This window comes from Alosa pseudoharengus, unplaced genomic scaffold (assembly GCF_046254945.1).
Source record: "Alosa pseudoharengus isolate Yale_2024_CS ecotype anadromous, Long Island Sound unplaced genomic scaffold, YU_APseudo_1.1 YU_APseudo_1.1_scf_7, whole genome shotgun sequence".
In the NCBI taxonomy this organism is placed as follows: Eukaryota; Metazoa; Chordata; class Actinopteri; order Clupeiformes; family Clupeidae; genus Alosa; species Alosa pseudoharengus.
In genome coordinates this window covers 18275980-18297955 of record NW_027468859.1, presented here as the reverse complement: position 1 = coordinate 18297955, position 21976 = coordinate 18275980, and the positions used below count along the sequence as shown (strand labels likewise).

At 41.8% G+C, this 21976-nt stretch overlaps 3 protein-coding genes and 1 long non-coding RNA gene across 4 annotated transcripts in view; 3 read left to right on the top strand and 1 right to left on the bottom strand.

Moving 5' to 3' along the window:
* The window catches only part of pex7 (peroxisomal biogenesis factor 7), a 34946-nt gene extending 30823 nt beyond the window's left edge, over positions 1 to 4123 (top strand). Inside the window, exon 9 of the mRNA XM_076272485.1 lies at positions 3182 to 4123. Within this exon, the coding sequence (XP_076128600.1) occupies positions 3182 to 3262 (81 nt within the window). The 3' untranslated portion in view covers positions 3263 to 4123. The remainder of the gene's footprint in view (positions 1 to 3181) is intronic.
* A 407-nt stretch (positions 4124 to 4530) lies between these two features.
* Positions 4531 to 7490, top strand: slc35d3 (solute carrier family 35 member D3). Its single transcript, XM_076272371.1, has 2 exons — positions 4531 to 5304; positions 5640 to 7490. The coding sequence occupies exons 1-2, from the start codon at positions 4869 to 4871 to the stop codon at positions 6494 to 6496; spliced, it is 1293 nt and encodes a 430-aa protein (XP_076128486.1). The 5' UTR covers positions 4531 to 4868; the 3' UTR covers positions 6497 to 7490.
* A 4794-nt stretch (positions 7491 to 12284) lies between these two features.
* Positions 12285 to 16461, bottom strand: LOC143110115 (uncharacterized). Its single transcript, XR_012984065.1, has 4 exons — positions 16414 to 16461; positions 16210 to 16274; positions 13509 to 13576; positions 12285 to 13013 (listed from the first exon to the last, which is right to left on the bottom strand). It is a non-coding gene; the product is annotated as an uncharacterized LOC143110115 (long non-coding RNA).
* Positions 16462 to 18428: 1967 nt separating this feature from the next.
* pbk (PDZ binding kinase) lies at positions 18429 to 21874 on the top strand. The gene is made up of 8 exons (XM_076272002.1): positions 18429 to 18516; positions 18742 to 18806; positions 18902 to 18989; positions 19092 to 19231; positions 19429 to 19598; positions 19906 to 20035; positions 20632 to 20826; positions 21288 to 21874. Exons 2-8 carry the CDS (start codon positions 18746 to 18748, stop codon positions 21521 to 21523), a joined length of 1020 nt encoding a protein of 339 aa, XP_076128117.1. The 5' UTR covers positions 18429 to 18516; positions 18742 to 18745; the 3' UTR covers positions 21524 to 21874.
* Positions 21875 to 21976: the final 102 nt, after the last annotated feature.

Below are 21976 nucleotides of genomic sequence, written 5' to 3'. Positions count from 1 at the left end.
CCTGATTATTAGTTTTTTTTGCATTATGCAAGATTAGAGGCCAAATGGAAATATTTTTGATTGGTGGTTAATGGAGAATGGTACAAATTTGCATAAGAATTCAGAAAAAGAAAACGTGCTGTCAAATCTGTCTATACATTTTCCTGATTTATAGAGCAAAAAGTTGGGAATGTTTTCTACATTCCTTTCTGGATTTAACATGTAAAGCTGTGCACCCATATTCAAATGGGCCTTTAGCTACGGATGTGCCACCCCTCCATCTGTTGCTAGAAGTCCATTTAAATTCAGTTTGCTTGTTTGTTTTTTTTTTATCCATTTTCATGCTATGAGCCCACATATTTCTATTTTTTTTTCTTTCATGTCTTTTTTATGTGCTCTTACTTGTTTGTGATCTCAGTTTCTCCACTTGATTTGGTCTCACATTGCGAGTGGTCTTTGTCTTGATAAGATGTTTGTTTTGTTTTCTGTCGAAATTGTTTAAACATTTTCAGTGCAAATTTATTGGGGGGTTGAGGAAGACGCCTGTGTTGGCGTTTGTCGTGCGTGCGTGCGCGAGAGAGAGAGAGGAGAGAGTGCACACATCCTCCAGTTCCAATTCCCAAGAGGAGCGGTGAAAACCACAGCATCAGAGGAGCACGCATGCCTCTGGTTGCCCCAGCCAATTCGGAGGATATGGGGATACTGGAGAAAATTGTGCAAACGAGCGTGTATCGCTGCTGCTGTTGTTTTTAAAGCGTTTTTCATTCTCTGTTATTGTGGGTTTGCTGTAGGGGCTAGCCTCGGCTGGGGGAGTGTTGGGGGTTGGGGGGGGGGGGGGCTGCTATCTTGGCATAGATGACTCCAGGAGCGGGTAGAGAGTGTGAAGGGCTCCCAACAGCCTCTGCAGTTTCCCACAGTGCTGCCAATGTTCACGTCCACACTAACACACACACACACACACACACACACACACACACACACACACACACACACACACACATACACACACACACACACACACCTTTAAGCAAAGCTAAGCAGGTTACTGCATTTTATGTTAATGCCAGCATACAGCCCTTTGTCACCCTGGCGCAGTAACATGAAACCTCTCACACCCTTTGTGCCAACATGTGGTACAACACACACACACACACACACACACACACACACACACACACACACACACACACACACACACACACACACACACACACAAAGAGTTATCTCAGACATACATGTTTAGCAGTAACATCCTATCTTAACTCAAAAAAATGACATACTTTTCTCTCATGCATGAGTTCTGCCTATAACGAACTCTTACTGTATATTTATTTATAACACCTGCTGCTGCTGCTGCTCCCTGATAATGATCCTTTCCGTTATAAATCCGCAATCCTCAAAGCACCTCACACACTCTCTCTCTCTCTCTGTCTCTCTCTCTCTTACACACACACACCCCTCGTCTCCCTCTTTGCCATGCTGCAGTGGTGGCCCAGTCCTTTAACCCCACTCTGTGTGTGCTGTGCAGTGATTGATCACCTGTCCTCAGGTTGCACACAGACAAACCCCAGCAGCTGTGCTGCCTTTACACCTTTCAGACCCGCCCAACACACACACACACACACACACACACACACACACCCTCTCTCACGACTCCCCATCCCACCCACTGCCAGCGCTGCGGAGCCATTAGGTTCCCCCGACGAGCCTTTACAGAAGCTGGGGGACTCACCCTTCCCCACCCCTGGGCGGTGATGCATCACGGCAGGGCGGTGTGACAGCTCAGGTCATTTGTGATGGTGAATTGTGTTGGAGGTGTACTGGAGACAGTAGGCGGACCGCTCTGGGGGTTTTCCGTGCGTGTGTCTTTTGGTGCAGAATGAATGAGACACCAAAAGACACCAGGGGACGAACCATCTGCTCCAGCCCCAACTTTCAATTAACCGTGGGCCACCTCACAGCAGATTCCTCTAAAGACCCCATCTCTCTCTTTCATTGTCATTCACTCTCTATCCGTCTGTCTCCATTCTGTTTTTCTCTCTCTCCTATCCTCTCTCTCTCTCTCCTTTTCTTCCATAGTACCGGTCTTCCCTGCAAGATAGCTGGGTCATGGTATTCACTCCTTGTGCTGCACAGTAATTAATGGTGGCCATTTCTTTCCCTCAATGGATGACTCATGCATCGGCCGTTTGGCAGCAGCAAGCACTCGGCTCTCTCCGTAGTACTTAAGAATAATGAGTCCCCCCACCCATCCTGTCTGCCCATCAGAGAAAGGGAGAGAGGGAGAGAGAGAGAGAGAGAAAGTCATCTTTCGTTAATTCTCACCATACAGCCTTTGTCAGAGTGTTCACATTTTGGGATGTCACACATAAATGAATCAGATCACATCAGCTAGTTGTGATGTCGATGTTTTATTTGTATGAGGAGTGTAATTATATGCCTGGATACTTCATTTCATTGACTACAGATAGCCCCCTTTGACCCGAGACAGAGGGCTGCAGATGTAGTGGTGATGGACACAAAATTAACTCTCATTCCTCTGAATGGCTTCCCGTTGTTGTGGTCACAGAGTTAATGTGGAGGTCTTTTCAACCATAGCCTAGTACATTGCCTCCCCTTCTACCTCTTTACTTCAAAGTCTCAGAAGGCACTTCAAAAGCAATAGGCAACAAATTGGACATCCACTCTCTTGCGTCAGTTGCGGGGACTCAGGAGTGTGTACCTTGAGCTCAATGAGACTAAACGTAATTACATAGGACATTTCCAGCATAAGCAACAAATTCTGTGCACTCCTATGTTTTTTATTTGTGTCTTTCATTTCTGTCTTGCTGTACACATGAAACAGTACTTCAAAGCTGTGTCTGTCAAAGAGGCAGTAGACCCACACTACAAAGCCAAAGTCATTATGCAGCCTATTATTCAGGATTAGTCTCTGTGTGCTCAAAATATTTGCCAATATTACCCTACTCCCAATGCCAGCAAGTGGCTGTCAAAAGTGCAAATGTATTGTAATGTAATGTAATGCATTTTATTGGGAATATTTTGCTTGCTCTTCTTGGCTGGTGCAGTTAAAGAATGTACACATTGTGCATATTTTACAATTTCACACAAAAGTTACAGAGCAATGTTTTGTGTAAGTCTGTCTCTAAATGCTGTGAATCCAGTGTGGAGTGGGTTACCCTGCGCTCTGCTTTGTTCACAGGTGGTGGACTGCTCCTGGGACGAGACTGTAAAAATCTACTCCCCTCCACGGCTGGCCGACGCCCAGCCAAGCGCGCCGTAGAGAAAGATAATTACCCTGCCGCAAGGTGGAGAGAAAAGAGGGTGAGCCATGGAAAAAAGGATTGCAAAGGAGGGAGGGGATGAGGAATGGGGGGCGCGCAGGTTCGTCTCAATCCGCGGGCACGGAGTGTGCCAAGGCGGCGCTGCGGTATTCCTAATGACGCTATTAAATGGGAGGACTCGGGGGCAGCCGTGTGAACACACACTGTCCGGCTCGCACGTAGGCTATAGGAGGAGGGATTCCTCGTCTAGTGGGGAGCACCGCGATTCACACTCACCTGAAGCAGCTGCATCTAAGTGCCATTACTGATGTGAACCTATGCGTTTTCCAAGATGTGTTACAGAAATCAGTGTCACAGGGGTTCAACACCTAGCCTTTCCCTTGAAATCCCTCACTAGCCTGTGTCCATATGCATTTGTATTTGTATTTGTTCATCTCCCTGATAATGTACAAATATGTTAATGACTAGTTTGTAGTCATTTACTGTCTGGCCAATATTGTGCCTGTAACTGTATGTCCATAAAATGTGATAAACTACGATCATGTTTACTATGAAAAAATCCATATCGATAAATACCTAAATTACGTACTTTGTCAATCTTTATATTATCCTTAACTACGATTAACTAAGCCCAGCCCATTGTGTTGTCATACATTATAATGTGTAGGCTACTTGTCAGAGTTCTATATAAATGAATGTGCGGTGGGAGTTTAACCATGAGTAAAAAAAATATTGTTCTTATTAATTATTCATTGAAATGTTTAATTATCTTGCAAATGTGTAATGCATTGGAAACTGAAACGTATGTCAGAATTAACAGAGATTGTTTTCGGCAGGGAATAAATATATCAACATTTTTATTCATGTGTCATGATATCAAATCTGTTGTTACCGCAGTTAATGTGTTGGTGCATGCGCGCTTTTTCACGTGCTTTTAGTGACTTTTAAAAGGCGAAACCCCGCTTTTCTTCCATTCAAAAGAACAGCACAGATTCTGCACGTCATCCCGCCTTACAGTCGCAATCGGTTGAATGGGTTCCCTAGGAAAAAAGAAACCGTAAAAAACTTTAGAAGTCCATCAAAGTAAGTGGGTTCCCTGCGCAGCTTTCCAATTCAATTAGCTGACGGCGGGGGAGACTACTCTGCAGCGAGTGTCGCATTCATATCAGCAACTCCAGAGGAACTGTTTCACCGTGAATTACGCAGGGTTGGACACCGATGTGGGGGCGTGTGTTGAACACCGTATTGTCGTTTCCATGTCCCGATGGTGAACACAGCACGTGGGACCTCTGAATAGGACGGGACGGACTCTTATTTAGGCTACGTTTTGCACAGTAGCCTACATGAGAGGTGCACATACATATAGATGCGTCTCTTATGCCAAAGTCTTTTTGGAACTGTAATGCGTGCGAGCTCGGCGTTGCCTCCTTAAATTAAAAGGTCCTACTGTGCCAATTGATTTCTACTGGACACTAATAACTTTGCCATTTACAGCTGTACGCACAGCGACAGAGAGCTGCACAGCATTCAGGTGAAACGTGCGGATATATTTGCCGTTATTCGTGGCTCTCCAGAACTTGCGTAAAACGGAGACCCTCGGACACTATGGATATTTGCAAAGGTCGTTTGCTGGGCATTACGGTGGCTGTAGCGCACGGTTTTTTCTCGGGATCTTTAAACATTTTGTTAAAATTTCTCATCACCACGTACCACTTCAATTACCTCACCCTAATCCAGTTTATGACGAGTAGCACTGCGGCGCTCACTCTGGAGATACTGAGAAGATTGGGAAAAGTAGATATACCTCCGTTCAGTCTACAGTTAGTGAAAGTTTTCTCTGGCGTGTGTATTTTGTCCACTTTACAGTCAACCCTCACGCTATGGTCTCTCAAAGGACTTAGTTTACCGATGTATGTGGTTTTCAAACGATGTCTCCCCTTGGCAACGCTGGGGATTGGAGTTTGCATTTTAAAGAACGGAATTCCCTCGGTCGGGGTTATATGCGCGGTGTTGATTACCACGACAGGAGCAGCCTTGGCAGGTAAAACCCAGTGCTCTTTATTAAACAATTAAGCATAAAGCGTTAGAGATCAAGTGTTTTGTGGAGTTTATTGCCATTAAATCCTGAATCAATGAATCAATTCCCTTTAAGTATTCCGCAGTCAGCCTTATGTCTGGACCTTTTGGTTTTGGTATTTGGTTACATTTATTGCAGAATAGTCACACATCAATGAATGTGGCAAACACCCTTTTAACTCCAACTGGCATTCATCCAGTCCTACTTAACACCTTGCTTGTGTTCGTGCTTGTGTTATCCCCTCAACCCCACTTACCTCACTAATCCCCCCCCCCCCCCCCATTCTTCAACGACCTCAGGTGCGGGTGACCTCACAGGAGACCCGTTTGGCTATGTGACGGGCGTGCTGGCCGTGATCATCCACGCCTCCTACCTGGTCCTCATTCAGAAGGCCAGCAGCGACACCGAACACGGGCCGCTCACGGCTCAGTACACCATTGCCATCGTGGCCTCGCCAGTGCTGCTGGTGTGCGCCTGCGTCAGCATGGACGCCATCGACATGTGGACGTACGAGGGCTGGAAGAACCCCTACATCACGGGCATCTTTGTCACCTGCATCCTCATCGGCTGCGCCATGAACTTCACCACGCTCCACTGCACCTACATCAACTCGGCGGTGACCACCAGCTTTGTGGGTGTGGTGAAGAGCATCGCCACCATCACCGTGGGCATGGTGGCCTTCACCGACGTGGAGCCCACCCACCTCTTCATCGCAGGCGTGGTGGTCAACACCGTGGGGTCCATCACATACTGCATCGTCAAGTACTTCGAAACCAAGAAGAAGCTCAAGTACCAGGACATGGACGAGGCCAGCGAGGAGGAGGGGCTGCCTGGACAGCCGTACATCGAGCCGGCCAAGCCGAAGGGGGACGGCGACGGGGACGCCGAGGTGGAGGGGGCAAAGGGACTTGCCAATGGGACCCTGGTCACAGGGTTGCCAGATGGGAGTGACCAGACCCCGTTCCCAGCGCTGGAGCACACTGCCATGGAGTCAGTCGAGATGCAGAAGGAGGCCTACTTCCAGGACGGCGGCGAGCCGGTCGCACAGCCCCAGGCCCTGAGTGACAGTTTCCTGGGGGTGTGGAGGTCTGCTCGCACACTCAAGTTCTTCAAGAAGGACACCCTGATTGATAACATGGAGGTGCAGAGCCCTTGACACTGAATGTGTTTATTTTTATTCGTGGTGAAAGCGTGCATGTTGTGTCCGTTTGTGTCACTGAATGAGCTTGAATATGAACACTGGAAGATGTTTTTTCTGCCTTTTTTTTCTTCTCTTAAAAAGTATTTTTAAGAAATCTATCTGATGAGTTTGTACAAATAGGAGGGATTATACCAAGTATTTCTAAATGCATAGAGTAAATGCATTGAAATGTTTTATACTGAGTTTTCAGTAGTGGCAATGTTGTCTGTGCAGGGAATGGTAAACCAACCATACGTCAGAATGAGAGTAAGGGGCAGCCCTTGCTCCCCCATTATTTTAAAACGCCTCCTTTTTAAGACATCTTGTATTTACTGTAAATATAAGAATGTTGATTGGTTGTGTTACATGTTATTAACTGAGAACTAAAAAGAAAAACGATTATCATGTTTTACTATGAGTTGTTTACTTGTTTTTTCTTGCACGTGACGTGAATGCCTGATTGTGCAATCTCAAAATGAGACACTCAGTAAGATCAAGGAGCAACAGCATTTTACATGTGCATGTCTGATGCAAAGTAAATTCAAATGAGTTTCACATGAGAAATGCCTGCTCCCTATAATGCTGTTTTTTATTTAGAATGGAACATCCATAACCGTAAGTGACCTGGTAATTGCTTTTTGCCATGTTGTCTTACCACTGAAAAATGCTTCTGAATTACCAGTGGATGGTTGCTGATAAGGTTCACATAACCGAAGAATAACATAGGTTGACATGAGCCATCTGCCCAGGAGCGAAAAAAGATATTGGGTAAATCTGTAAGCTGAAAGCATTTGTTTGGCTGGGCACCCATATTACCTCAATTCAATATATAGCCTCAATATACATACAAAGTACACGAGAATCTCTTTCCCTTATCTTCATGGATCCTTTAGGTCTCTATAAGATGTCTACTGTTTGAAGTATGTCAAAATCTTGTTATGGCAAAAGTACAGTGACTGCATATGCTTTATGTAAAGGGATGTTTTTTTTTTTGCAATTAAAAATGTATTTCCAATTGTGAAAGAGAGAAAAAACACACTATCAGCTTGTCTTCAAATTCCTTTTTATCAACACACAAACACAATGACGAGCGCACAGACATACTGAAGAGTGTATCCTTCTCATGTCATGTACCTGCAGGGAGAGAGAAGACTGATTTGTCCATTCACCCTTCTGGGGCCCTAGTCAGCAACTTCAGCTGCTGGGGAAAATCTATTCCAAAGTGCCTTTGAAATGGCCAGTGTGCATTTGGAGGAACAGATATTGCAAGACTCAACGCAAGGAGAAACGAGTCCCGTGATGTCGAGGGAAAATTGAGAGAAATAGAGGAAAGAAGACTGAAATGATGCTCTCCATATGGCCCCCCACCAACACCACACACACACACACACACACACACATACCACTGCCAGACTTGGCTCATATCACTGGACAGTCCAGGAGTGGTCTCCTCTGCTGTCTGCTGATTGTTTTGCAGCCTTGCCACCACAAATTAACTGATGGCAATCATTTCCCATCGCCCACTCCACAGATTAGCAGGAACTATTGACTGAACCGTATATCTTAATCACCATTTAGAATATGCACATTATCAGGAGCAGGTTAAAGAGGGTTGAGGTGAATTGTCAATTAAGTCAACTCAATTAAGTTTCACGGGCATGGTAACCATCAGATTTTGGAGGATTTAGTTATATTAAACAGCATTGAATAGTATTTTTTTACATTTTAGAATTGACGGTATGTCTGAGTCTTTCATTTTGGATTGTTTGTATAGTCTGAAAAGATTGCTTTGCATATCCCCTGACACTGGTATGATGTGTGGCAACTCTCCCCCTTTCCTCTAAATTGCTTTGATGCAACGCCTCCTTTTTCTGCTGTGCCAGTGGCTTGCCTTCCCTCTCCGGTCTTGTGTGTGTAGATTTATCTGTTCCAGTTCTTGGCCTCCACACTGCTGTCATGTTCTGTGAGACTTGCCTCCAACACGTACTGTATGATTCACCTCCAGCTGGCTGGCTGTGTCTCAGCATCCGCTTGGTATTGTACGGTTACCTCTCTCTGGCGCTCTCTCTCTCTCTCCCTCTCTCTCTCTCTCTCTCTCTCTCTCTCTCTCTCTCTCTCTCTCTCTCCCTGGCTCCTGGGGCCAATTCATATGCTGCTCCTCACCCACAACACAAAAGTGCCCTGGGTCTTTGTGTGCCAAAGCCGTGAAAAAGTTAATACCTCGTGAGTAGAGATAACACAAAGGGGAGAGAGAGGTATTGTCTGGCAGGTTTGCTTACAGTTCAGCCTGAGCGTCTGTGGCAGAGCACTTGTTTTCTTTGATTCGCTGATGGAGACAAAACAGTGGCAGCTGATGGGAGTTTGTGCTAATAAGAGATGATTTTTTTTTTCTTGTTTTTTTTTGTCTTCACACTATATTGTGTACTTGTTTCCTCTTGCTGATCCGAGGGTAGGTTTTTCTTCTGAGAGTAGTCACAGTGAAATTCTTTGTTTTTTTTTTTTCTTTTTTAAATGTTTACTCAACAATGACTCAAGCTGTTTCTTGCACCAAAACAAACCTTTCCAAAAGATGCGGAAAATCTCTGTGTACGGGGTCAGTGCTCTGACACAGGACCTCGCAAAAAGAAGTCCACTTGGCCCACATTCTCTCTACAAACACAGAGCCCAGGTTCACTGACCATTTCTCCAAATGCAACATCCAATACATCATCCATCAACATTAAAGCCTTGAGCACTCTGCCCATTGCCCTCTTGTGAGCTATTAGGTTCTACCACTGGGGCAATGGATTTCCTTTAGGCCGAATCAAGGAAAGAGACAGGCACAAGTCATGAATCTGTGATAAGATCATTGGCCAGTCATAAAGCCCAGCTCTCCGTAATGAAAGCATTTTAGCAGATCAAGACTGCTGATAGATTTGTGCAAGTATGTGTATCACTTACTGGATCCGGCTGGAAACAGGGCTACTAGAGCTACTAGGAGAAGAAGAGATTAACAAGCTGCCGTCTTTCTTGGGTCATTACCGGGATCTTCAGGACCCATTCATGCATGAAAGCATTGCTTAGAATTTATGTATCATCTTAGCCCTGGAAGCTCAATATCACCCCTATCACACACACACCTTACCCCCTCCGTGTAATTTTTGCTAAATAAGCAATATGGCTTAAATGGACCCATGGTCATCCATCTCAGCATGCAAGAGGAGACAGTGTGTGTGAGTGAGTGTGTGTGTGTGTGGGAGGGGGGCGGGGGGGAGGGGGTGTAGCTACAGGAAGTTCATGATAAATTAGTTATGGATAATATTTAATATTTCCATACATAAGGGGTGTACTGTGATTTGGATCACACCTTTTGTGCATTTTTCTGCACTGTAAAAATACACTAATTCAAAACAAATTCAGAACATCACAGCTGTGATACTGCTTATCCTCCCCTCCCCTCCACCACTTCAAACTCACCAGGTGCATGGGAGTAATTTGCATGTTTTTGCTTAAGAGGATTTGTGGAAATATGCCCAAGATGAGTTATTTCCACACAGTCTCTCTCTCTCAAAATAAATGGGAGGTGTAGGAATTGGAAACAGGATAAATCAAATCAAATGAAATTGAATGCCTGGATAAGTGGCTGCAAGATTAGCCTGCCTCTTGCATAATCAAAGCAGTTCAGAGATTACATTTGCATAAATGTTTCTTTTTTTTTTTGAGGGTGGAGGTTAAGGAGGGTATTTTTGAGGGCTGAGTTCGTCTCATTCATGAACTATCAGGAAATTGTTTCTAGGGAACTACTCTGTAGAGAGACCTCCCCCTAGTGGATGTAGACCTAAATACACAATATTTGAAGTAGGTTTTGAAAATACTGGGTTGTGCAAAATTCCAGAATTCAATTGAAATTCAAATTAAATTATTGCATTTCACTTGCATTTCAATTGATGTAGCAAACAGGAAACATAATTGCAATTCAAATTTAGCACAACCCTGCTCTGCTGTATAGACTATAAGTCTACTTCTTCCAGTATTTCTTATTTTACTAATAACAAATATATCATGTTCAAGCCCCTCAGGAACAGAGCAGCTCTATCTCTCACAGTGTTGTGGACTACACATTAACTTAAATGAAGAGAATAACAATGACAAAAATGCTCAATATTTTATTAGGCCTATAAGAGTGATTTGTAGTGTGATTTTGAGCAATTACTGGATTGATCTTTTGGAAGGGAGCCAGTTCTTGAGCTGACACTCTTCCTTGATCTGCTTGAGGTTGAAGGACTCTGATGGAATGGAACACTAACTGTGGACTCTGCCAAGGAAGAGTTTGAAATGAGAGATGCCATAATATTGCAAATTGACCAATGTGCATATCATATTAATACATCCTGCATGTACACCGATATGTAGTGTTACCTACCTACAAGAACATTCACATCAACACATTTTTTGACTAAGTCGTCAAAGGATGGGTCATTGTTTCCTGTTTTAGTTTTCTGATTCAAAGAAGATGGAAAAAAAGAAGAAAATCAAACCTTCAAAACTGGATCTTTAGTTAACTCTTAAAATGAATGTGTTGCAAACAACACAACTTGCGTTGTTTTTAAACACCTCCCCGTGTCCAGATAGAGAGAACACGCAGTTTGTGTTGTTTCCTTTTTTTTATTTGTTACACAATACTGTATGTGTTAAAAATAACACAACTTGCGTTGAAAACAACACAATTTGCTTTGTTTTCTAACACATCTGTGTGTCCAGATATGGACAACACATTCGTTTTATGAGTGTTAGTTTTTCTCGATCGTTTTGATGCTTGTGTCAATTCTGACACATTCTCAAAACAGTTAAAACCCGTCTGAACAAAAGCACTCTGGCCAAAATGACACATTTTGCTTGCAAAAGGATGTTACTCTCTCAAAACACTTGAAACATGCAGCAAAAGCAAATCTTGCCTTCAAACAACACATCCTGTTGTCAAATCAGTGTGTGATTTCAATCAAACATTACACATTGGACAACAAAATACAAAATATAGTTTTTAAAAGGAGCATTTTTGCTATGTCTGTTCCATTTCTTTCTCATTTTTCTGGTTGTGAGTGTGTTTTGAGAGAGTAACAGCCTTTTGCAAGCAAAATGTGTCATTTTGGCCAGAGTGCTTTCAGACACAGGTGTTAACTGTTTTAAAAATGTGATGTCAGAGTTGATACAAGCATCAAAACGATCGAAAAAAACTGTAACTGTTTTGCAAAAGGGTGTGAGAACTGTGTGAACCCATTGAAAACGTGTGAACACATTTGCAAGAGATGACTTCTGCTGTGCAAAGAAAGTGTTCATGAGGACCAAGCAGGTCAAAGCAATCGAGAAAAACTGTAACTCTGCAGAGACGTAATGGTTATTTGATATTATATTACTGTAGATTCATAGGACATGCACCTGCAGGGAGTCCACTGTCAGCTTGGTCATTCATGTCAATGTAAGTGTGTCTGGATGGTGCCTTCAGCAGTCATCTCAGTAAATAGAGACAGACCTTGTCTCTGCATTCTGTCCATCTGCTTGAGGAATGTGACTCCCTTTCAAGAGTGACCAGGCAAAGTCTTTCAACTCCTTCTCTAGAAATTGTTTATTACACAAGAATAAAAACTATTACAGAACCAAAAGAACCAAAATATAAAATATATTCTAAAAAGAATTACAGGTAAGAAATAAAGTCCTACTCAAGCTCTGCTCTAATGGCAGCAAAAAGTTGTCAGACTAAAAACCCAGGTGAAAAACGGAACGGAGCCCTGATGTGTCTCACACTTTACTTTTTATAGTTTTTCCCTATCCTTCTAAATATGGTAAGTAACTATTTGCCAAATGCTGATTGGCTGAATTTCACCTCATCTTTGTTCGAGCTTTTGCGCTGCAAGTTCAAGTCTGGTTGCACCACAATGCGCTACAATTGCCATCGTCAAGGCCTCGACTGCTCCCTATAGCTTGCACAGTGTGCAGAGACGTTATGTTATGGTATTTTATGAATAAATGCCTAATTTGCATATATAAACATAAAATCTCAAAAACTTGTAATACATGTTTTCTTTGGTATAATGTCACTAATCAACTGGAGAAGTTTCATAGTGATAGCTATTAATTGAACATTTTCCCCTATTCTACCTACTCAATTTACTTGTTGGGCACAACTTTGGCCTTTAATCTCGAAAAAAAATATGTTCCACTCCATCTACGGCGGTAGACTTTTAGCATATGATTCAGGAGGGTATTAGGACCAATAAAACTATGAGACATTTCTGTTGCAAATGTTTTGTTTTTTGGGGCTACATTGACTGGCCTAAAAAAGAAAAAGATAGCCTAAAAACGAACAAAAAGGATTATCTAAAGCTCAAACTGTGGTTCTGGACAGAAGCATCAGTTGGGCCTTCATAATAGTTGCAGGCATTCCTGGATTTGTGATTGTCAGTGGCGGGCTGCGGGCTGTTGTCTGAGTTCAAGTCCAGCATCTGAGGATGGCTTGCTGCAAGGAAAACAAACAGATTGCCTCCCGCTACAAAACAGATTGCCACCCACTACAGGTGTCTGCAGTTTCTTTGCCTTTGCAATAACCTCCTTATTTCACAATATTTTAGCGTGTGTGTCTTTACAAACTTGTGTACAGTGCTTCGACAGACGAGGTATAATTTGATGACACCCGGATAAATGTCTGTATCTGCATTGCGCAAGTATTTCTACACATCTGTGTGAGTGTGTGTGTGACAAACTTGTGTGCACTGCCAGTGTGCCTATGTGTGCATATACCGTAGTAGTAGTAGTAGAAGGTTTTTTTTATTGTATTATGATCAGATATATTGGTTAATAAATTAGTACCTATGTATCAATAATCATAAGTGTTATTTCTTATTCAACATCTCTGTCAGTGATATGGTGTGTACAATTTTAACTTGTTCAGACAATGTTTTCAATGTTTACAGAATATCAACTGAGTCATTAGATTCATAAATATAATACATACCTTTTCATCTCATCAGTGGTCTGTGGGTGTCCTCTGCACATAGCAAATATCTGTCAAAGCGTCCAACTCTGGAGCACATACAGCAAGACAAATGTGAAAGACAAAGTTCAGAAGTGTTTTCGTGTGTGTGCAGGGGCGTAGATTTGCGTGGGGACCGAAGGACGTGTCCACACCAATGTCAAATTACGACTGAAATGTCCCCACCAATATTCAGGTTGAAATGGGGGGAAAAGCGCTCACATGCGCTACACAAAGAGTTAAATCATTTCTCACTTCAGTGCTGCGGATCATCTCGTACAGATCTTGTAATGTGCAGTAGCCTATAAGGGTAAATCGCGCTGATTTGAAGTTACCTATAACTAGTGCCGCAGTCTCCTGCGCAGCATGCAGCGCTTCAGCTTTACTTCACTACAAGCATGAAGTGCGTCCAAATTCACCCATTCTTCTTTGTTGAACTCCTCGAGAAGTACGCTACTCATCAGACATGTGTCACATGAAAGAGCCTTTTCTCAGTTTTTAAACGGTGCTACCACTGTTTGCTGTGATAAACAGTTCGCGAGAAAAATAACTTCAAGAGATTTAATAATTATTCTCTGCGCACATCTCCACATCCATTCGTCTCGGTGGAATATCGTAGGCCTACTCACGCAACACATGACAAACCATATATCAACCATGTCATATAAACAGCAGACCTATCGTTAGCTGTTCCAGAGTAATCCGGTTTTGAAATAAATTATAGGCCTAGCAAAATTCAACATGGTCTTTCGGCTGCGTTTCTTAAAACTGAGCTGTGCTTACATCGCCTAGATATCTGTAAATATTAGAAGAATATACAGGCAGCTCAAGGTTAAGAATTTGTCAATGTAGCCTTAATGATGATTTCTTTTCACAAAATGCTAAGCATGCATGTATTTAAGTGTCTTAAAACTGAGCTGTGCTTAAATGGGCATGATTTCATAACAGACCAAATAGAAAATAAATGTTAAATATAGGCCTAGCCTACATAGGGTGATATCAGGTAAAATGGGCCATCAGCTAAAATGGGCCATTTAAGGTTTGGGGGTCCCAGCCCCTCTGGAATTTAGAGCCAATGACTGCAAAGGATTTCAGACTGTTGTCATAACTGTTCTTGACAAGTAACAGGTGATTTGATTGGTTTATGGTTGCTATGGTGGGCGGGGCAATAGTTCAAATCAAGACTGTACCAGAAATCTGCATGGTAAGTAGCCTGGCATATCAAATCTAACTAAACTATTATAAGGATGATAAATCTATAAAAAACAAACATGCACATAAAAAAAAATGTGCATAATATCTGTCTTGATGGCATCCACCAGAAATAATGCTGTTAGTTTGGTTTATGAACTTATTTTTTGTAAAAGTGATGTTTTTCTTAGCGGCCCAATTTACCTTAACCCACTGAGGTAAAATGGGCCACATGGTTTCAGCTAAAATGGGCCATCCTCTGTGTCACTCACAAACACACATACACATGTGTGTGAGGGTGTGTGTGTGTGTGTGTGTGTGTGTACACACCCATGCACATAAGCATTCACCCACACACTCGCACACCAACCAACGCGCACACATGCACGGACACAAACACACGTACACACACACACACACACACACACTAGGTTGCACCATGACCCCCGCCCCCCCAGTAATAATGGTGGTTGATATTTTATTTACAGTGAGTATGGCAAATGCGAATGAAGTGAGAGGAGAGAGGGAGAAGGAAAGAGAGAGGAAATGAGAGGAGGAAAGATGAGAGAGGAGACAAACAGAGAGGAGAATAATTATATCAATGTTTTAATTTTTAATATATCAGTTACCAGTTTTGTATGAATTTTTGTAATTTGCGCATTTCATTCAAAATGTGTTGTTCACACACACACACACACACACACACACACACACACACACACTGATCTGTCACTGATCTATTCACTGATCTGTGCTGTTCCAAAATGGTCTTTTTTAATTGCACATTTGAATATGTGAGTTTGCACCCAAAATGTGTTTTTTTTTAATGGCACATATGAATATTGTGTTTTGAAATAAAAATTGATGATAAATTACCATTCCCTTTGCATTTTGACTGGCCGAATGCTTACCTAAAACAGCTGGCCCATTTTACCTTAGATGCTGGCCCATTTTACCTGAAACTGCTTATGCAAAAAAAGTTGGCACAGTTGATGTTTCAAGAACTGTAGGGCCTAAATAATTATATTTTATGACATCATTTCAACACAAAATGATCAAAAACAGTCATTAGTAATCATAAAAACACTTGGAAAAGGCATATATAGTATTATATTATTTTCCCAACTGATTTACCAAAAAGTGGCCCAATTTAGCTGATATCACCCTATCTGTAGCCTACATATTAAAATCAGATTAGGTAGGCTACACAGTGTAGTTAGATCAAGTTGGACAGTAGCATATTTTAATCATGGATAGTAGTTGGACAGTAGCACATTTAATAATTTTATATATCTATAGTGGCTGGTGAAAGAGTTGGGTGTTTTTTTTTTTTGTTTGTTTTTTTGGGGGGGGGGTGTTAGTGGGTAGTGTCCCCACCAAAGCTCAGACCAAACCTACGCCCTTGTGTGTGTGTGTGTGTGTGTGTGTGTGTGTGTGTGTGTGTGTGTGTGTGCATGCGAGAAAGACAGAGACAGACAGACAGAGGACTTACCCCTTCTGTTTGTGCATATATTTCCATAGATTTGATTTTCCTGTGTTTGTAGTTTTTCCTCACACCTGAAAATGGTCATTACATCTTATTCAGTCACAACATTCAAGGCGATTACTGTCACAAGTATGTGTATTAATTATTTGTATTAATAATGTAAAACAAAGAGTATGCACACAGAATGAATGTTCTCTCTTCATAAAGTACCTCTCAAATTGATGTTCAGAAGAGATGTCCAGGTGCTTCTCAGCATCTGATAATAAAGATTTTGCTTTTCATCTTCAAAACATTTTGGTTTTGTCTTACACATTGAGACATATTGCAAAAATATGAAACAATTTCCAGGGCATCATTTGATGAGACTTAAATTTTAAACGCTAAACAGCTTTTAAAATGTGGATAGCTGGCTATATACATGTTTGTCATTATTTACATTTCTTAACAGCTCTGAAATGTTCTGGTTAAATATCTACACACCTTTTCTTTGATCTATTCTTCTCCAGAAACAGAACACAATGTGGAGAAACACAGAAATCATCAAAGCCAGCCCGATCAATGCCAGACATATATAGGCTTGTGCACAATCTGAAATGTAAAATATTTTATTAGGCCTATCAAACATATTTTTGTACTTTTTCTGCACTATTTGAATTCAATGCACAACACAGGTAGCATTACAGAAGTTTCAGAGAAAAAAATGTCTAAATAATTGGATTACCTGACATTGTGATGAGAGCAGTTCATACACCACTTGAGCGTCCACTTTGTGGTGTTGGGTTCAGTGTATCACTGCTGTTTCAGTGCAGGACTCTCTGCTAACCTACTTTAACAGCCTACTTCAACCCTGAGTCGTTACGTTTTAGACAGGAAATGTGGTCAATACCATGTTTCTATTTGACCATCTGTGATGAGGAGAGTGTGAGGTTCACACACTGCACAAATATGTGACCTGAATAGCTTGCAGGTCCAAAAAGGGCAAGTACTGCATGGCATGGGGCCACACCATGCAAAAAAACTGTTATTCATCATGTACAGTCTAATAGTTCTCATCCAGAATTAAATCTAAACTATTATATAGAGGCACCCCCTAGACTAAATCGCACCCACTTTGGGAGCACACTGTAAAACAAAATTTTCACAAGCAGAAAATGACCAGAACAAAATCCATATGTTTCAGAGAATATGGAGAATTTCCTTCAAAACTGTAGCACTTTTTTCCCCAGAATGCCGCTGCTCCAGTCCACATATTCTTCCAGTGATGCTCCAGTCCACATATTCTTCCAGTGATGACTTTATAATCCTTACTGAATTTTAAATTCAAAATACACTATTTAATTCAAAATAAAAATACACAATGTAATGAAACAACATTAACAGTTTCATAGTAAAGTTATGGCCTAAATTATACTGTAAATGTGTGTGTGTGTGTCAAAGTCAAAGTCAAAGTCAAAGTCTGCTTTATTGTCAATTTCTTCACATGTCAAGACATACAAAGAGATCGAAATTACGTTTCCCACTATCCCACGGTGGAGACAAGACATATTTTACCAATTAGGTCCACAGACAAACATAACATTCAAGTAAACAATATAAAAAGTAAAAATAAGAAGGCACATACAATGAAGAAAATAAGAGCAGCAAAATTTGAGTTGAAATTGTGCAATTGTGCATACAGTAGACAGTCAATATAATAGTGCAAAAGTCAGGCCAATAAATAGCTGAGGTTGTTCTGTTTGACCTAAGTATGCAAGTGGCATAGTGGTGCAAGTTATGTAAGAGCAGCAGAAGTGTGTTCAGAAGTGTTTTCGTGTGTGTGTGTGTGTGTGTGTGTGTGTGTGTGTGTGTGTGTGTGTGTGTGTGTGTGTGTGTGTGTGTGTGTGTGTGTGTGTGTGTGTGTGTAAAGTGGGACAATGGTTAAGTGGGTTGTCAGACATCGTAGACTGTATAAAGAAGTTTATCACATTAGTCTCTCAGGAAATGATTCTCCTCTCCCAGCATATGCGCCATTATAAATTGTTGTAACAGTAGCCTATAGGCCGAATGGAGATTATTACATTTTTTCTAAAGCATAAAGAGGCTGTCAATGCCCAAATGAGCACTCTGTTGAGTTTTTTTGTTTGTTTGTTCTTTTTTTTTTTTTATCTAAGAGCTCACAGGAGAATTGGCAAATACTTCACAGGGAATCTTGTCTGTTGCAAGGTTTGTCCACTTGTAGTGCCTGTACAAAATGACGTCATGAAATGCTTTGGGTTTTTGAATGATAGGCGCGGTCTCCCTCCTCAACTAACTGAGCAGTCCAAGGCGAGGAAGGTAGGCTTTGTGAACATTTAAATGAGCAAATAGTCCAGTTTCTTTTACTTGTATTTCAAAAGAAATAGTAGACGACCGTTAAGTTGATGGCAGAAGTAACGTAGGCTATCTAGTAGGCTACTCGTATCTTCCTGTTCTGATTAACACAATCCAAGGCTAGCAAAGCTCAGCTGCAACGTTAGCCGATTACGTCAATTCAACTGTTTCCCTTTTGTCCATTGACAGACAAATGGCAGACAACAGTCCAAATGTCTTCAAGACCCCCAAAAGGAGGAATGTGAAAAGCCCTCGTAAGTCTAATATTTGATATCAGTTTCGTCGCTGTTGAGGAACCATAAACGTATATATAATAAAAGTAACACTTTATTTCGCTCTACTTGTCCAGCAACGGGAACCCCCGTCATGATTCCAGCGTCTCCCTTTATGAAGAAGTTGGGATGTGGAACAGGGGTTAATGTTTATCTGATGGAAAGGTACAGTTATGTCACGTACACATCCCTGAAAGGTTTCTAAAGGATTGATTTTGTAAGCAAACCCTATGATTCCGTGATGCCATGTTGTCAACTGTTCTTCAGAATGGGAAAGCAGACGCATTCTCCATGGGCCATTAAAAAGATCAACAGCAAATGCGCGAAGACCCAACAGAATGTGTACCAGAAACGTCTGAATGACGAGGCGAAGATTCTGAAAGACATACAGCATCCCAACATTGTTGGTAATTGTACCTGAAAATTGCATGTTTCCAAGCCTCCTTCTGTACAGAAGCTTATGAAGCTTATTACGTAGCTTATGAATCTTGCTGCATAAGTGCTGTGGCTTCTCATAAAAATGTGGTAAGCTATGGACAACATTTATGATTGAAGCCAGTGTTTAGTTAACACTATGGCATTGCTATTGTGCCCTGTTACATAGGTTTCCGTGCTTTCACAACATCTAAGGATGGCTCCAAATGTCTTGCCATGGAGTACGGGGGAGAGCAGTCTCTCAATGATCTCATTGAGAAGAGGAGGGAGGAAGGACTCAAGGCTTTCCCCGCTCCACTCATCGAGAAAGTAGCTCTGCATGTGGCTCGAGGCCTTCAGGTATTTCAGACATTTGAAAGTTCTCTCTGCCCTCTGATAGGTTTAAAGTTCTTAGGCACTGTGCCAGAATTCAGATGTGAGCCAGGCTGTTTTAAGATTTGAAAATGGATGATTAATTTTAATGGTCTCAGATGTCTGGTAACTCCAGGCACAGAAATTGTCTTTGCTTTAAGGCCTTTAATAGCCTATACTAGGGTAACCTTTACTGTTTTCTATCCTTTTTACCTTGTTTGATTCCAGTCTTCCTGCTGTGTTTCAGACTTTTCCCTGTGTTTATTTATGTTGTGTTTTGTGTGTATTCCTACAGTACCTTCACAATGAGAAGAAGCTACTACACGGTGACATGAAGTCCTGTAACGTGGTCATCAGGGGCGACTTTGATACGGTCAAGATCTGTGATGTAGGGGTGTCCCTCAGATTGGATGAGAACATGCAGGGTAAAGAGACATTTAAGAGTTTAATTTTTCATTTTTTGTTTTGTTTGAATATTTGCTTCTTTCCATTGTTTTACACACTCTACTGGATTATATTTAAAAATTGCTCTTTAGAAAGCTGTCTGTACTGGTTTAAAAACTCTGTATTTGTATTGGTGGTGGTGGTGGTGGGGGGGTTCATCTTAGTCATTGCAACTGATGATTGATGTGGCCCAAACTGCCAATGATTATCAGACATTAAAGGCCCATTCACACAAAGAACGATAACTATAAATAAATATCGTTCCTGTAATATGAATGACGACGTTCACACATAAACTATAACGATAACAACATGAAGAACGATATCGTTGGGGATCACTTTCAGATCGATTTTCGGAACGCTAAAAAGCTAATAGCCAGTCAGAACCCATAAAATTTTAACCGTCACATTCATTAACACAAGGAGAGACTTTGTTTATCGTTGTTCAGTGTGAACGCTTTTATCGTTATGGTTATAGTTATCGTTATCATTCTTGGTGTGAATGGTCTGATACCTTGCCCTCTACTGCTCTCTCCCTCCTCCTTATCTGTGTGTGCCCCTATGTTTCTCTGATCAGTGAGTGACCCAAAAGCTCGCTACATTGGCACAGAGCCATGGAAGCCCAAGGAGGCGCTAGAAGGAGGGGTCATAACAGACAAGGCGGACATCTTTGCCTACGGCCTGACGCTGTGGGAGATGATGACGCTCTCAATGCCTCATCTGGAGATGCTGGATGATGAGGATGAAGAAGACGATGATGAGGAAGATGAAGGTACAGAGTCATCTATGATCCATTGACCTACATTCGGATCAGTGTATAGCGGGTGCATTTGATGTCTGTGAGAGTGGGGCGGTGAGCTGTTGTTATTCTTAAGACAGGAGTCTTTTAAGGACCTTTTAAAGGAACGTCTTGTCATTGTTGGTTTATGCACACAGCAAATACTGTATATTGTTCTTGGTATATGCACATGTTACTGCAATCAATGTTTCATCATACATGGTAGAGGAGTCAGGGATTAAGCAAGATGTTCCCTCATCCTCAACATTTCATAATGTAAAGCACATTGAGCACATTCAATTGCCTTGGATAGTTACATTGCTGCCTTGCCTTTACATTGGCGCTGGATTTTGTGTATGGAATTGATTAATATGTGTAGCTTACCCTTGGACAAAATTATTCTCACACATTATATCCTCTTGGTGACTTTTTGCTCTTCCACCCTCCCTGCCTAGACGAGTCTTCTGAGGAGGACTTTGACGAGGACGCCTACTACGAGCGCCTGGGCACCCGCCCGCCCCTGGACATGGAGACACTGGGCGGAGCCTACCAGCGCATGGCGGAGCTCTTCTGCCTTTGCACGGAGGAGGACCCTCGGAAGCGGCCATCCGCCGCACACATCGTCCAGGTCCTGGAGTCTAACAACGCACAGGTCAACGAAGCAGACAGCGAGGTCATAGTTATCGACTAGCAGAGAAGTAGTGGACGCTGTACATTTTTACCCAAGAGCATAAGGTGTAACACGGGTTCTTTAAACTGTTCTTACTTAATCTAAACGCAATACTGTACAGTACTCGAGAAGAAACCAGAGGGTTCTAAACAGCATTTGTTATGATATACACTGCTTATATGGGCTGAACTGGAAATGTCTGTTGTTTTTTTGAGATTTCTGATTTTGTCACTTGTTTTACTGTTCTACAGTTTTACTGTTCTAAACTCTTGTCCATTGTCACTTCTGTATGTTTTATAAATGTCAAAATACTTCTTTTAAATAGTATATATATTCACAGACAGATCATGGAGAATAAAGTGACTGATTGCACTAGTGGTTCATCTGAGTGCTTTTTGGTGCATATCAACTTGTTTGAATCCAAGTTTTTTATAACAGGCTGTACTCAAGAATTATACTAAATATCAAAATATG